This window comes from Eumetopias jubatus, unplaced genomic scaffold (genome assembly GCF_037043125.1).
Source record: "Eumetopias jubatus isolate StellerSeaLion01/CBP00866 unplaced genomic scaffold, mEumJub1_p1.0 scaffold_14, whole genome shotgun sequence".
Lineage (NCBI taxonomy): Eukaryota > Metazoa > Chordata > Mammalia > Carnivora > Otariidae > Eumetopias > Eumetopias jubatus.
The window spans coordinates 87,173,696-87,190,336 of record NW_028274820.1 but is presented as its reverse complement, the minus strand read 5'-3'; the positions used below and the strand labels follow the sequence as shown (position 1 = coordinate 87,190,336).

At 40.7% G+C, this 16,641-nt stretch overlaps 1 protein-coding gene and 2 long non-coding RNA genes across 24 annotated transcripts in view; 2 read left to right on the top strand and 1 right to left on the bottom strand.

Annotated features, from left to right (window-relative positions):
* The window catches only part of LOC148162539 (uncharacterized), a 60,179-nt gene extending 50,146 nt beyond the window's left edge, over window positions 1-10,033 (top strand). The window contains exons 5-6 of one of the 2 annotated variants that reach the window (XR_015766781.1): window positions 7,117-7,302; window positions 9,709-10,033. Coding sequence is in view for 1 of the 2 variants with exons in the window: in XM_088018510.1 (XP_087874636.1) it covers window positions 9,709-9,792 (84 nt within the window). In the remaining variant the exon portion in view is untranslated. The remainder of the gene's footprint in view (window positions 1-7,116; window positions 7,303-9,708) is intronic. The other variant, XM_088018510.1, reaches the window with a different exon arrangement.
* A 3,742-nt stretch (window positions 10,034-13,775) lies between these two features.
* LOC114211664 (uncharacterized) overlaps window positions 13,776-16,641 on the top strand; it is a 74,212-nt gene continuing 71,346 nt past the window's right edge. For 4 of the 19 annotated variants that reach the window (XR_015766766.1, XR_015766770.1, XR_015766775.1 and 1 more), the window contains exons 1-2: window positions 14,758-15,187; window positions 15,815-15,937. This is a non-coding gene — a long non-coding RNA (uncharacterized LOC114211664). The other 15 variants (XR_015766772.1, XR_015766771.1, XR_015766767.1 and 12 more) reach the window with 11 other exon arrangements.
* The window catches only part of LOC114211665 (uncharacterized), an 87,376-nt gene continuing 85,607 nt past the window's right edge, over window positions 14,873-16,641 (bottom strand). For all 3 annotated transcript variants that reach the window (XR_015766779.1, XR_003609810.2, XR_015766780.1), the window contains one exon: window positions 14,873-16,231. This is a non-coding gene — a long non-coding RNA (uncharacterized LOC114211665). The remainder of the gene's footprint in view (window positions 16,232-16,641) is intronic.

The following is a 16,641-nucleotide window of genomic DNA, read 5'->3' as shown; positions in this document are numbered from 1 at the left end:
TCTCCTCATACCATCATTCTAGAAATTGTCCCCTAATAGGATCTTAATAGCAGTAAACCTTTTCTTGACTGCCAACGTCTTTCTGAACTTCTGTTCAGGATTTGAGTTCTGACGAAAAGTAAGTAGAATATTAGAAGACTGAACTGGAGGTGAATTTGGAGATAAAGTTACTGATAGATCACCCCTGAAACAATGAAAACTTTATAGAGAGCCTCTATAAAGAGAACCATCACCCTTGTGCATTCTAAGTATAGAATACCAGCAGATACTGATCAAAATGAACCACTACACTAGGTATCAGGAAACAAAGATTCTAATTCTTAGCTCTCTTCCAGCTTTTCTGGGTGATCCTAAATAAGCTAGTCAACCTCCTCTGAGCTGCAGTTTCCACAAATAGTATATTATGTTAAAGGATTTAGCTCACTGCTGATCCCCCAAACAGGACATGTGGTTTATATCTGTTAACGGTGAAGTGACTTTCACTCAATCTTTCCTACTCCTTCTCCCTCCTGCTGTCTCTCCTGATTGACATCAAGCATCTGGGAAGTATCTGTCTGGGCTTTGAGAGTTATCACTGCCTTGGATCTGTGAACTCTCCACTGAGCTTTGGCCTATAAGCACCATGTTCTAAACACCTTGAACTTGTTGTATGAGGAAGAAGAGTCACAAAGGCTTATCCCTGCCCTCATTGAGTGTTTTGATTTATAAAAGAAAAGGAAGTAGGACACTTGGAATTTCCAGCTCTGATTGCCTGGTTATAGTCTCCCATTCCAAGCCAGAATTATATCTCATCCTCCACAGGCACTAGTGTTTCTGGTTATTTAAATTGAAGTTGATTCCTAGACAATTTGTCTCACAATTATGCCCAACTATCTTTGGAACAAAGTTTGCCTCCAGTAGAATCTTTACAAAGGCCTATGGCCTATGGCCCTGACTTAATTTTTACTGACTTCTTAATAAGCAGTGCCACAAATTATTTGAATACCTTGGAGATCAAGATTGATAAGTCCCCTCAGTCACTAAGATGGTTAAAATCAGTCTCCCTCCAGAGATTATGTTTAACAAGGTTACCCACAGGATGGGGACTCTGGCCAAAAAACCCCAGGTCTAAACTGAGAGCAACTGACCAAACAAGATCAACCTAGTTGTCTTACTTATAACAGCACAACCATCATCCTGCCTGGTAGGCAGAGTTTTTGCGGTACATAAAGTTTTAAAAATTTAGGGCCTGGAGTGCCTGGGTGGCTCAGTCTGTTAAGTGTCCGGCTCTTGGTTTCGGCTCAGGTCATGATCTCCTGGGTCATGAGATTGAGCCCTTTGTCAGGCTCCTTGCTCAGCGTGGAGTCTGCTTGAAGTTTCTCTCCTTTGCCCCTCCCCCAGCTCATGCATGCGAGCTCTCTTCCTCTCTCTCTAATAAATAAATAAATTTTTAAAAATGGGGGCCCAATAGAGAGTTATGGCTTAATGGTTTTGAAAAGAGATAGTCATAATTGTTACCCAAGATTATGAATATATTTAATGCCACTGAACTGTACATTTAGAAATGGTCAAAATGATAAACTTCATGTTATGTGCATTTTACCACCACAAAAAAAAAAACCCAAAACAAACCCACCTGGAGCCCCAGTGTTGCTGGCTCTCTGTCCAGAATGTTCCTCTAATTATTTAGTAATAACATGGAATCTGAGGCTTTGCCAGCACCTGAATTTCCTGAAGAGCTCCAAAAGTTGCTTAAGTATTACTGCCATCAGCGTGGCAAATGGAAAAAAAATTTTAACTTCCCATATCTTGTGCCTATGTCTCCAGAAACTCGGAAATAATATGAAGCTACTTAGAATCCAGGGATGCAGAAGGGCTTAGGATGGGTGTATGTACATTTGGCGTTAGCCTGAGTTGGCATCCACTTCCCTGTGCCCTCATTAAGTGGTACCTGAAATAACTAGCAGGATCATTAAGTGGCTTACCCTAATCCTTCTAAATTGTTAGACTTAATCTAGAATTATGACGATACAACTCCAATTAACTGTCAATAGTTTTTGAACACCCTTTTCTATTGACTATGTCTTTTTCCTGTTTATCTGTTAGCCTGCCACAGCCCTGTGACCCAAGGCTTGGAATGGATCAGCCCTCCTACTCACTCCCTCCTGCGCACACCATGTCTCCATGGTAACAGCTTGTCAGGCCCTGCTTGGTGCAGGTTCTGAAGACCTCTCGTCTGCAGCCTCGGTCCTGCACAGATTCAGTCTTAATAAGCCAGGCTTCCAAGTAGGAGCTTGTGTTAGGAGCCCCATCTCTTTAGCTGTCAGGGTTTGAAACTGTCCTTAAGCCTCCTTTGGGGTACACCTGAGGAGGCACCGTGCCACTGAGTTGTCCTGACCTTCCTCCATTGCTCTTCAGGCCAGTGGTAGGGTATCTGTCTGGGATTCCTGCTCCAACCTGAACTCATCTCCTTCCCGCAAGTTTTCCTCCTATCATCTTCCTCCATCCATAAAGCTGAGAGCCATTCTGAATATTTCAGGCCCTACCTGTGGCTGACCACCAAGGTCAATTGGCACAACTGCTTTGTATCTCTCAGACTCATCTTTCTCTGCATCACTGTTGCTTTTGCTATGGTTCAGGCCCACGTCGTTTCCTTCTTCAATCACTGTAAGATCCTCCAACCTGGTCCTCCTACTTCCATGTTTGCTTTCCTTGCATCTAATCTCTACATTACAACCAGTGAGAAAACTTACTAAAAAAGCAGACCTGACATGTCCTTCCCCCCACAGAGTCAGCATTTCCCAGCATTACCCTCAGGGTGGATTTCAGACCCACTTGCATGAAACACAAGGTCACACCTTTGTAATCGGGCCCCTGCTCACCTCTCCAGGATCATCTCTTGCCCTCTCCCCCTGCATCTTCTTACTTCAGCCACACCAAAACACTTTACTTCTCCAATGAGCCACCTGTCCTCTCTTGCTTTTGTGACTTCTCTGCTGCCTCCTCTACCAGGAGTGTCCTTCCTCCTTCCTTCTGTATAAGCCTTTCACACATTCTTGGGGAAGTTTTCCCAACTCTTAAGTCTTAAGTGCCTCTTCTAAGTTCTCTTTGAGCTCCTGTATTTACTCCCTTTCTGCCTTTCTACTGAACTCTCAACTCCCCAAGGGGAGTGTGCCAACCTCTATCTCAGTGCCTAGCATATTCCCTCAAAAGTGAAAGAATGAAGAATAAGCCTCTGGAATAAAAATATCACCATGTGCTGATTATAAGTACATCCTTTTCCAGAGTCTTCTGTTACTGGGCACCATTCATCCACCAGACAGGATCAGCTAGAAATTTGATACACTGCCAACACATTGCAATTTGGACTGCTGGTCACTGTCCTTGGAGACACTTCTACAAATGGGTCAGTTGCCTCAGCTCAGCTCTGGCTAGTCCTGGTTGGTTGCCTCCTTTTTGTTGGTCACAGGGAAGTCCTTGCTGGCCTCATGGCTGAACCCATGTGGCTTCCATCAGTAACTGGAGAGCCACTCCTAAGAGCTGAGATAGTGAGTCAGTCCTCCTTTCATTGCCCAGGGAAGATTCCTTTCTCATTGGTTATGCAATGTCAACTAGGCTGTGTTTTCCTTAGTGGAATCCAAGATATGGAATCATGGTAAGAGGAGAAAATGCAGATATTCTTAGGAATAGATAGAATTTGTTATGTTTCTCAGGAGAATTTGGGGAGGGGCCAGGGCAGGATGAGGAAATTGGTAAAGCACCTGTGTTCATAGATAAGAAATAAAGCAAAGGAAGAGCTGAATGTATATGGATACTTTCCCCCCAGAAAGTTCAGTGGATTATCTAGGAAAGAAGCCAGGAAAAGAGAGACTTCTCACCAGAGGTGGGTGCCTACCTATGTGTTTACCTGATGTTAAAGAACATTCAGCCCTCAGCACTGTTCCATTCACTTATTCCTAAATCAACACATCTCATCTTCCAGAAGTCAGAAACCAAAGAACTTTTTGCTATGGACCTGGAAAAGATGAAAAAAAGAATGGATTTTGCCTGAAACTGAGTTCCCTTGCTACCAGTAAAGGCTCACAGAGACAGGGAGCAGTAAGGACTCTAAGAAGAGGAGGTAGCAAAGCAAAGGCATAATCTCATTTTCTCCCCTGCACTAAGAAAGCAAAAGATCCATTAGATGAGAAAATGTATGTGAAAGCACTTAGCACAGTGCTTGGCAAATAGATTAGATTCAATAATATTGACTTTTTTTTGTTTTGTTTTATCTATGCTCAGTGTAGGGACCCATAAGACAGTTCAGTGTGTAGGAAGACTAACGGGGGTGCCAGTGGGAGTAGGGAAGTGTTCTCTACCTGGATGATAGTGAAAATTTTGCCATTAGAGTTTCTTTCCTTTGACTCTATTTAAAGGCAAATATCAAGTGGAGATAAAACATTATCTGGCAGGCTATATATAGATAGATAAACATACACACGCACATATATACATACACATTACATATTTTCTTATAGTCAGTGGTAGAAAGAACATAAACGTCATACATGGGGGATAAGTACAAATTTTCTATTTCTCAAAGCTAGACAAAAACCTGTCAGTCTGAATTGGAATACTATTACTCTTATAACTTCTACTGTGTAGAGAAATAATTTTAACATGTATGAGGTTCTTGTAGAGATGAGACAGCAATGTAGACACCAAGAAACAACCAGGTCATTTGCCTAAATACTGAGGCCCTTTCTTAATCAGACATGTTAGGAGTGGTAGAAGATCTAATCTGTTGACAATTTAGAAAGTGATAGTTGAGGGGCACCTGATTGGCTCAGTCGGTTGGGCATCTGCCTTCAGCTCGGGTCATGATCCCAGGGTCCTGGGATCGAGTCCCATGTCAGACTCCCTGCTCAGCGGGGAGTCTGCTTCCCTCTCTCCCTCTGCCTCCTCCTCCCTGCTCTGTCTCTCACTCTTTCCGTAAGATAAATAAATAAAATCTTTAAAAAAAAAAAGTGATAGTTGAGGCCAAAGGAAAACAGAAATCACTAGCACTTTTATGCCTTTAAAGTGCTTAATGGGCAGCTTCTAATTCTATTTTATGTATGTTAATACTACCAAAACCTAGAACAGCACTCATAGTACTTGTAAGTGCTCAATAAATGTTTGTTTAACCAAAACCAAAATAAACCAAAACCAAACTGGTACTTGTTAACACCAGTCAACTATGTCCCACACTACGTTCAGTAAAACTATCAGGTTAATATAAGCTCCAAAAACAAAGTACCCACATTCTATATTTATGCAGCACTATCCCACATGTACTCTGAACAGTTCCCTGAGATACGTAGTCTTTACTGCCTCCACTCACAGGCAAAGGAACTGGGTCACAACAGGTAAAGGGGCTTACTCAGATTCGCAAGAAAATTTATATTAGCCTAGAGTCTAAGATTCCTAACTCCAAAATTAATAGACAAAAGTAAAAGACTAAACAACAACAACAACAACAACTTTTGGGGGGTAAAAGAGATTCCCCTTAATATTTTAATAAAGAACTATTACAAACAATAATTGAAAGACAAAGACCCCAACAGAAAAATTGACAAAGGATACAAACTAACAAATCATAAAAGGAGATCACTGTAGCAATCAAAGAAAGGCTCTGCCTGAAATACAAGTTCGGAGCTCTCTGCTAAGTGGCCTAGACCAGACCTCATAGCCGAGGTAGAAGATAAATGGGCCTTTTTCCTTGCCTGAATCCCAAACCTGAATCCTGCAATTTTAACATCCTCCACTGGGAGTGAAGACATTAGAAAGCCAAGAACACTGGCAAGAATGGGTCACCATTGTCTGGGCTTCATGGATAAATAGAGCTGAGGAGGAGGAAGGCATAGGGCAGCCTCACAGAGCCTGTGGACCTCCTGACATTCCTTGGAGAGGGAATCAAGACTTGTCTGGCTCTGTGCAGAGCCCTTAAAGTCGAGCTACTCAAAGTATAGTTTGTGAGCATCTCCAGGAAGCTCACAGAAATGCAGAACCTCTAGTGTCCACTCCAGGCTTCTTGGACCAGAATCTGCATTTTAGCAAGCTTCCCAGGTAATATTGGTGTGCATGCACAGTGGAGCTCAAGCAACACAGCCCGGGGGATTTTGTGCAGGGTTTCCTTATTGTAGGTGCTCCATAAATGTCTGCGGATTGAATGAAAGACTGGACAGGGTATCACTGGGGTCCCTTTCTAAAGTAAATCATCTGACTTACCGAAAGCTAGTGACTATCCATGCTGAGTAAAGTACTGACCATCTTACAAAGGGCTTTAATAATATTAATGAATTAATAACAGCATTCTGGTGTTGGTATTTTCTACAGTGAATCTAGAGTTTCTTATTAATATCATTTCACTAGGCTCCTTTATATGCCCAGGAGGCACCAACGAGGCACAAATCCTTCTCTATTGCCCTTTCTGGAAAGCACTGAGAATGTAAAATCGGATGAGTAAACGTGAGAATGACAAATCTGAAAACGCTGGGGAAAGGGACCCCACCAGTGTCGGATGCAGCTCTTTTACCTAATTTTCACAGAGAATGCAGTCTGTACATTTTCACCTTGTACCAAATGGGCATGTGTGTCCGGGGCGGGGGGGGGGGGGTTGAAGAGGGAAGGAAGAGAAAGAAGAGACCAAGGATTAAGGATCTCTGTGCTGTCCTATGAGCCTACACAGGTAGTCACCAAATCTGGCCCTTCGGGTGCTTTCTGAAGCAAGCAACTGTGCACCATCATCATTATTATCATTATCCTCACCATCACTTTTAATCTATCTACTTTCTGTCTGCCAACCTCTTTACTGAGCCGACCATCTTAGTAGTGACCTACACCTTAACTTCAGGGTTGGCCACAGACCTTAGGCTGCCAGGAAACCAGTTAAAAGGAGGGAGACAAAAGGGATCCAGAGAATGGAGAAGCATTCTGAGTTCTGCTAATGAGTGAGGTGACTCACAGCTGACTCAGACTAGTGAAGACGAGCCTGGGAGATGGGAGGCGGTGCAGGGCAGACCTCAAAGGAGCACTGCCGAAACGTTCAAATGGGAGCTGGGAGGCCAGGGACACGGTGTTATTTAGAGAACTGCCTGCAGCTCTGGTGTTTTGCAGGGAGGAGCGGATCCTGAAAACAGAGAGAGAAAATTGCACTTGAGGCCAGAAACTGAGTTGTGAATCCGTAGCCTTCTGTGCTTTGACAAATGTCTAAATTCTCTAGTGACATTGACCTGCTCTTTGGCAAATCTCAGAACATGAACTCAATAGGAATTCATTGAATCAGGTCGCTGGGAAATAGAGGTAAACCGTGTACCACCCTTGATTTTTCTAATGCCCTCAACTGGAAAAATAAGCCTTTTTTTTTTTAACTTTCTTTAGTATTTAACCTTTGGAGAACATTGTGATCCAACCTGTGCTTACAGGTAGATTTTTTTTTTTTAATTTGAACATATAAGTAAAGTATCTTCTCTTATTAATGGCTAACTGAGGTTCTGAGTTTGAAGATGCTAAGGCCACATGTTGTCATGAAGTTTGGTAGCTGCACTGTCCTATATGGACTGAACTGAAATCATATGGACTGAAATGACACACTGTATATAGGTCTTCTGAAGAGCATGCATTTGTGAGATGGCTGACTGTAGGTATGAACTACTTGGCCGACCTAGCTTGTCTCCCTGTGCTAGGTGACCCACACAGATATTAACCCTACAACGTCAGCCTCATTAAGACAATGCAAACCAACCAAACTGTCTAAAAATAATTTTGGTTGATGACACATTTGTATGTGATTTGATGACTATGGTCACAAATGTACTTCCCTAGAATGGCACTGTGGCAGTGGAAAAGACGGGTTCTTTGGCAGTTTGCCCACCTGTGAAATTTCACTGAGATGAAAAATAAGTTGCTCTAAAAACAAGTGTTTCTCTGTATTTTTTTAATCATGGTTTTTTATTTGATATTGGGTTGTAGAATTTTCCTTTGGCTTTTAGCTAATTCTTTAACATGGTTTCCTATGGCAGCTTGATATTCCATTTCCTTACTATGTCATTGGATCCACCCTTTGTTGAACTCATAAGAATGGTGATATTTATATCATTTGGCATAGATTGTTATGTTTTTCTGAATATTTCATTAGGATATATTAGCAGAATGAAGTTACTATGTCATAACGTTCTGAACATCTTTGGAGTTTTAATATATTTCCAAATTTTCCTTCAGAAAGATTTTGCCATCTGATAACTCTTCCAGAAATCTATCAGTGTTCCTACTTCCACATACCTTTGTCAGCACTAGATACTATTTTTCTTTTATCTCCACTCATTTTGAGGATATTTAAAAATGTTTATTTGTTATTGAGATCTCTTTCTATGATTTTAAGGCATGTCTTTTGTAAATTTTTCTATTGAAATATTTGCCTTTTAATTATTGATTTGTAATAGCTCTTATATATTAAGGAAGCATCCTTCTTCTTCCAATTTTTTTTTAGACTTTTAATTTTATTTATAGTGACCACCTTTGTTTTTATCTCTAAAGAGGTACCAGTCACAATTAATTTACATAGTCGATGGACAAACCAAATATGAAATTATTTGTGAAAATGCTGTAAAACATAAAGGATTTTTATCACATACTTCCAGTGTTGATGCTACCCAGGAAGCAAGATCATTGGCCTACAAGTCTAACAGGAGTTTGTAGGCAATTAAACTTCTTTTCATGGCTCTGACAGTACCTTACAAAACAAGAAATTAATTTAAATCTTTTGTATCATAGTTACTAGGAATGCTATAAAAATAAACAATGATATCAGATTTAAAGCACTCTGAGACTTTTAGATGATTCCACATAAAACAAGTTTATTGTTGCATTATTATTCTTTTACTTTCATTTGAAAAATCTAATTAATCCAGTACAGGTGCTTTATAACAGGAAAGGCATTATATTCATCACTGTCGTTACTTCAGGCTCATAAGTTATGCCCTGCTCACCTGCCCAGATAGTCCTTTCCTCAAGCTTTTCTTTACTTGAAAACAAAAAGAGGTCCATCCATGAAAAACTCTTCTCTAGTAGAAAGAAATGTTTTTTTAAATTATATAGTTTTAGAATTAATTAAGTAAGTAAGTAGTTAAACAATATTTAAAGGCATACATGGACAAGTCTTGTTCCCAGGGATAGGTCCTTCCTCCCTCTGCCTCCACCCTTATCCCTATGGTTTCTTTGTATTCTTCCAGTGTTTCTTCATATATACGTGAGCAGATACAAATAAATATTATCATTACGATTCCTCTTTTCATTCAGAAGAGTAGCATAATATATACATTATTTTGTACTTTGCTTTTTAAAACTAAACAATATATCTTCAACAGGAGACCTTCAATAGGAAGACATGTAGTGTAAACAAGAGACATGGTGACATTGGCATTAAAAAAGAAAGTTTTAAAATTCCTGTGCCAGTTCTGTCACCATAATCATAGAAACTTAGAATTGGATAGTGTGGTAAAAGCTTTGCTGGTCAGTTATCAAACCTGTTCCTCTTTTTCCTGGCCACAGAACTGCATTTTAAGCCTCCCTTGCAGTTGGGCGTGGCCATGGGACTGAATTCCACTGGATAGAAAGAATGTGAACAGAGCTTCTGTGCACCACTTCTGGGTCTAGCCTATAAAAATCTCCCCACACAATCTTCCATATTCTTTCTCTGTCTGTCAGCAGGATGTTAATGCCTACAGCAATCTCATAAGCCACATGTTGAAGATGGCAGAATTACAAGATGGAAGGGCCTGGTTCCTTGAATGACCACTTGGAAGAGAGCCACCCACCATGAACACCCATTTTGGATGTTTTATGAGTAAGAAATAAATTTCTTATCATGTCTCAGGTTTGATATACAGATTTAATACTACAGTTAGTATTGCCTTAATTAACATAGACCACAACCTCAAAGTCCCTCTAGTCCAATGACTGGCATATGGCAGGTGCTCAATAAATGTGTTTGGATAAATGAGTGAATACTCGAACACCTCTGGAGATAAAGAATTAATCCACTACCCTATCAATTTAATACATTTCAATCAGCTAGAATTATTAGAAAATTACTTATATGGAGCTAAAATCCATTATCTTTAACTTCTACTCATTTGTGACCGCCCTTCCCAGTCACTCAAAATAAGTCTGAACCCTCTTCAAGGCAGCCCTTCAGTTATTTAATAATACTTACTCTCATTCCCTCCATGACAAACCTCTGGTTTCCAAGCTAAATAATGTTTTTCATTGTTCTTATTATGTTATAGTTACTAAAACTCTTATCACCATCTTTACCCTCCTCTGGGCATTTTGGTTGGTTTGTCATTGTTCCCATTCAATGGGTATTCAGAACAGAACATCATACTCTTGGCAACACTGACCAGCGTGGGAGGGTACCAGTTGCCCCTCCCAGTCGGGACTTCATACTTCAATTAATGCAACTTAGTATTTTAACAGTCCTAGAGGTGGTCATATCACCTGTTGACTCATTCTGAGCTTGTGGTCAAACTTCCTACCTTTTCTCTCTCCTCTCCTCTGCCTCCCATATATACCATGATTTATTATATGAACTTAGACAAATCACTTCACCTCTCTAGGACTAATTTCTCATGTGAAAAATGAGGTGATTAAACCAGATGATTTCTGAGTTGTTTCCCCCTACCCCATTCTAATATTCTTTGAGTCAAAATAAGAAGTTCTAAGAGAGCTCACATTGTACTTTTATGTAGAATCCTTCGCCCATAGTGGTATGAGAGTATAAACTGCCTGGAAACATTGAGCTCGTTGAACAACACGAAAATGGACACGTAATTTTTCTCAGCTTACATTCACAGATATGTGTATAGTGTGTGGTAAATTGTATATATACATGAAGGCCAACTGACTATGCTAAAATGTAGTGGTCAAGGAGGGAAAAAATGAGGCACAGGCAAAAATAAAAATAATAAAAATAAAAAACAGTGAGGTCATGGGGGGAATCAGGGTGTGGTTTTCTTTGAAGGAACACTCCATCACTTTTTTAATCCAAGGGAGAATAGCCATGAAAAAGAGGATATTCATCTCACTCAGCAGAAAGCCTGGTTTGATGTGTTGTCAATTTCCTCATCTCATTTCACACACCATCCAAATGTGCCAAAAACAAAACAAAACAAAAAAAACCACGAACAAAAACCCCCCACGCTCAACCAATGGGCAAATAAATGCATTTGCTGGGGGGGAAATCAAACCACGTCTCAATAACCCTTGCCCTTGGTAAATTTCTTATAAAGCAGACATCTCCCATGATTTTAGCTGATTAATTTCTCCTGGTATTTCTGCATGACTGTCCTCCTTCCATCCACACCCAAGAGGCTGGATCCACTTTCCACCCTAGACTGAGATTCTACACATTATTATTTGACCTCTTTTGAAAAACTCATGCAAGCTTTATAACCCGATCTGGGCACACCCCCCATTGGGGCCTGCATTTCCTGTGGATGATGCTTTGGTTTCCTAGGTGACAGTGGGAAGGAATAGACCTGTTAGCTTGTGGCTTCTGACTCACTCTCTGCAATGGACGTCACAGAATCGTGGCTGAACAAGTGGATGCTGATAAAAACATGTGCTTCGGGGAGCAGCAGGGCACTAATGGTTAAGATCATCCCATTGTACCAGGTCTCCCTACCACTAAGCAAGCCAACAGACAGACAAATACCAGATCTGAAAAAAACAAGCAACAGATTTGAAACCCTCTCTGAACTCCCATATAGAAGTGCACAGTGGAGTCCTATTTACCACCCCATTATTTTATTCCTTTCCCTGTTTAGAATTTCCTTTTTTTTTTTCTGGAATGTGGAAGTACCAGGATTCTCTAATGAAATGTCAGGTGGAGGTTGAAGAATGGGAGGTGGAGACAAGCCAAAAACTCACCAAAAAGCTTGTTTACTGAGGTGGCTGCTCTTTTTGATCTTTCACATTTGCTCCCTGAGAGGGGACAGGTAACCACAGTGGACTAACCAATTATCAAAGCCCAGGATGAAAAATACATTCTGTTGTGAAATTAATCTTCAGAAAAGGTGGGTGTTGGGGTGCCTGGGTGGTTCAGTCAATTAAGCATCTGCCTTCAGCTCAGGTCATGGTCCCAGGGTCATGGAATGGAGCCCTGCATCAGACTTCCCTGCTCAGTGGGGAGTCTGCTTCTCCCTCTCCCCCTGCTCTTGTGCTCTTCTCTCTCTCTCTTTCACTTGCTCACTCTCTCTCTCAAATAAATAAATAAAATCTTAAAAAAAAGAAAAAAAGCTGGGTTTCGTGAAGCCTAGAGACAAGGACACACACACACACACACACACACACACACACACACACAGAGGTGGGCGGTGCAAGCGGGAGAGAGAGAAAGAGAGATTAACTTTCTAGCTACCTCTTTTTCTATCAGCTGAACCAGCAACATACAAGTCAGGGAAGACTGCCTGGAACGAAAAAACACGGAAGAGTTCCTTTGTCCCTTACATCTGAACTACTAAAGACTGAATGGATTCTTTAGATTCTTGAATTCCTTAAATGACCAACAAACATAAAGGTTCTCTACTGGAGATAATGCATCTTGTTTTCCACAGAGCCTTAAGGGATGCTTTAAATAGCATCAGCAAGCATCCGAATGAATTAGACAGCAAATGTAGGTTAGCTTTATTTAGACAGATAAAGACAAGCAGAGAAAGTTGTCTGGTTCAAGGGCAGTGCAGCCTGACATGACAGCATTTCTCAGAGGAGGGGAAATTGCTTTGGGAGAGAGAGGTATTTTGGGAAAAGAGCAAAGTTCCTTGGATCACCAAGGCAAGAAGCAATGCTAAGTTCTTCAGTACAGAGGAGCAGGAATTAAGAGTGGCCTGCCACTTATTAAAGGAAAGATCTATAGATTTAAAATGTAAAGCAGAACTTAGCATCTCTAAGTTCATACGTGCATCCTCTCTTCTCTCTCCCATTCCTTGGGAACACCATCAGAAAGGACATGCTTCCCAGAATAAGAGCTGAGGTAGGGGATTTATCAGACTACTCTGGAGTGGGACTCAGCATCCCCAACAAGTGCTGCATCAGGAAATATGTCCAGGTGGAGAGGCCCTGGAGATGGGGGAGCCCAGAGAGTGGGGAAACTGGCACAAATGGGGACATCCACACATTAGACCAAAACGTAGGTGCCTTGAAAAAAGTTACAGTCCATGGATTTGGTTTACTTTTTCTCCCTCTCCCCACAACCCTTAAGTTACCTTCTGAAAACAAATTTCTTATAAAAAGCAGTGGGTCTAGGGGGAAAAAAAACTTTCTGGTTTCGTTTGCTTTTACTATGATGTTTATGGTATCTTTTCTTTCTAACTTTTTGCTGTTTTCTCCTCAGTTGGCCAAAGCCAAATGACATTTGATGTCAGCTTGTAGCCCCACCAGTGATTTGTTTTAAAAATAAAAAACAATTTCAATCCATTATCAGGTTCCTAAAGTAACACTGAATTTAGACTTGTAAAAATATCTTCAGAAAAATCTAAAAATTTAGATTTGCATAGATTTCCATTTCCTCCAAATCTAATTTTTATATGTTTCCTTTTTTAAGGGTCTCACAACTTTTGAAAATTATACATCTTTGTATGTTGCCAAGGCAGGTATAGCATAGGGGAATATTGTTATAACGCTGTCATGAAGCAAAATTTAAACTCCATTTTGAATTAGGCATTTATGCCACTTTCTTTGTACTTACCATTCATTAATTCATTTCCTTCCTTCCTTCTTTCCTTCCTTCCTCCCTTCCTTCCACAATTATTTACTGAAAACCTGGCATAAGTAAACAGGGAGCATCAGACCTATTTGCTCCCTTTCTCCATCACTGGAGGCTTCTCTTTCCCTAATCATTTCATCTCCTGTCTACCCCAAGCCCATTCACTACTTACCTGGTAAACTAGAATATGGACTAGTAATTTATTCAACTGGGAACTACCGTTTTGCACTTTCACTAAAGCATGCAAAACTTCCCTAATTGACTTCTCCAAACTCAATACACTTTCAGCTATTTGTAAAATTGGCAAATCAGTTAATCATTTTAATTCTAAGAAGGAGATGGGAAGCCAGTTCCTGTGACTATATTTGTAAAGTAATAGTCAAAAGACTCATATGAGTCTTGATACCATGCTTATTCCAGGGTTATATTAACTTTTTATAAAACCCCCCTCACCTAAAGTCGATCCCATAAAGTTTTCATCTTTGTAGTTACAAGAATGTAATCAAAAGGAAGAGTGCTCTTTTATTCCTTTTTGGTAAAGACGGTAACATTGCTGTTTGAACAGAAATGAAAAAACTTAATATCCCTGGGCGGCGTCTGGGTGGCTGATTTGGAAGAGCGTGTGACTCTTGATCTCCGGGTTGTGAGTTTGAGTCCCATGTTGGGGATAGAGATTACCTAAAAATAACTGACTAAATAAAATTAAAACAAGACAAAACAAAACTGAACATCCCTGAGATCTATATTTCTTGCTCTGACATCTTCAATCACTTCACTATCATTAGAGTATCTTTATTAAAATTTCCCAATTTGTACTAATATGAGACCTTTTAAGTGTTCTTCAATAAGTCAATCTCAGAACTTGTTTTTAATATTTTTTAAGTACTGGAGAAAAGAAACTTGTTTACGGAGGTAGAAGACAAAATTATAATCCATCACTAACCCAAATAAATGAAGTATGAGGTATGTAACATAAAAAAAAATTATAACCATTTTTTGTTTGTGTTTTTCTGTGTTCTCCCTGTTTGCTACACTAATTTCTGTCATTTTCAATAGTTTTAATAATGCTCTGAAGAAGAAAATATGTTAATAGTATTTGACTAGATAAAATAAGAGTCACACGTTTTATTTTTGTTTTGTGACATTTGTGGCTCTTCAGCATGACACTGGCATTCTTCCTCTTCTGATGCAACTTCCTTCTCTGTTTCATTCTGTTTTGGTTGAGGTTATTTCAACCTCCCCCCGCGCAACACACACACTTCTCTGAGCCGTCTTTCAGCTTGTCCATGAGATCCTGAGCTGTCACTTGATTTTCTGAATATCCACTTCTGTTTTCTGTGGCAACACCTGCAGATCAACATCTAGCCCGCCACCCAGATGGACACCCCTCCCCCCACTCTGAAATGCACTCACCCGCGGACCCAGGTATGGACGCACATGCGTGCTCAGCTCCTCCACCCTCCCCTAGGGACCTCAAACAACTCCAGCTGTTTTCTGGTCCCGGCAGCAGAAGCAGCAATAGAGCCTCTCCTGTCAGTTCTCTGAGTGGAACCAGCACTAATAAGGTTGCTGCTGCCAAGGAAGGATTTTTAAGTCGCCTGGGCGGAAGAGAAGACCGCTGAACAGGGGAGAGATGGTAGAGCCAGATGCTTCAGGCTCCATGAAGCCAGCAGAGGTTCGGAAGGAGCCGGAGTTAGGGTTCCTCCACCTGAAGTGTTTTGCCCCGATTGTTGACAGCCACATACGGATATTTCAAGACTCAGCTCAAGTAGAACCTCTTTCTGAAGCTTTTCCTGACAGGCTGACCATCCCACAATCCTTGTCTCATTTAGTTGCTTATCTGCCCACTACCCCAAACTCATTAGATTCAGCCTTTTATAAAGGCACAGACCTTGGCTGATTGATCTTTTATCTTAGTGTCCTGGTACATGGCAGGCCTTCAATAAATGTTGGATGGATGAATGGAATTCCCTGCTCCCCTCCCATGGGTGAAAGTAGCTTTTGGTGGACGGGGAAAAGAGTGTCCTAATCGGTGTCTTCTCCTCTTTAAAGTTAACCTTGGAAATGAGACCAGTGTGATGGTGTGAGGATGACCCTCCATGTGTGAAAATAACAAAAAACAGGTTGCTGCTCGTCATCTTCCCCATCACTGGGATTTCTTCAGGTGTCAAATAGGTAAGTCCGACCCTATTTACAAGATAAGCCTTTGAAAAACTCACGACTGTGAGAAGAAACTGTTGTATCAAGGAAGGTTGTACTATTAACAGGAAAATGTGGCACATATCTATTAAACTGATTACTACAATCCATGTTCCAGAGTTAAATGTTTCAACATTTAAAAGTTTTAACATCAAGGCGCCTGGGTGGCTCAGACGGTTGAACATCCGATTCTTGATCTCAGCTCAGGTCTTGATCTCAGGGTTGTGGGACTGATTCCTGCATTGGGCTCCAGCCTGGGCATGGAGCTTACTAAAAAAAAAAAAAAATTTAAAAATTAAAAAAAATATTTTAACATCAAGGGATGGTAAGGACAAGACAGAACTGTGTTAGCTTCATAACTTGCATGATCTCATTTTAATTCACACAAAAACCCATAAAAGAGATCTGATTATCTTCATTTTACAAACGAAGACAACGAGGCTTGGAAAAGAAGCCATCCTGGTACTAATACTCAACAGAGCTTAGATTTGAACTCAAATCTGTCTGGCCCCAGATTCCTTTCTTCACTCCTCCTGGGTCCTCTCAAGAGCTGTTTTAAAAAATATTGGCATCAAGTTTTCAGGGAGGTTGAAAAATAAAGGTTAAATATTTTTGAGCCCTGATGATGGGCCACGTACGAGGCAGGGCAGTATGGGGGGATGAATACCCCATTCTCCATT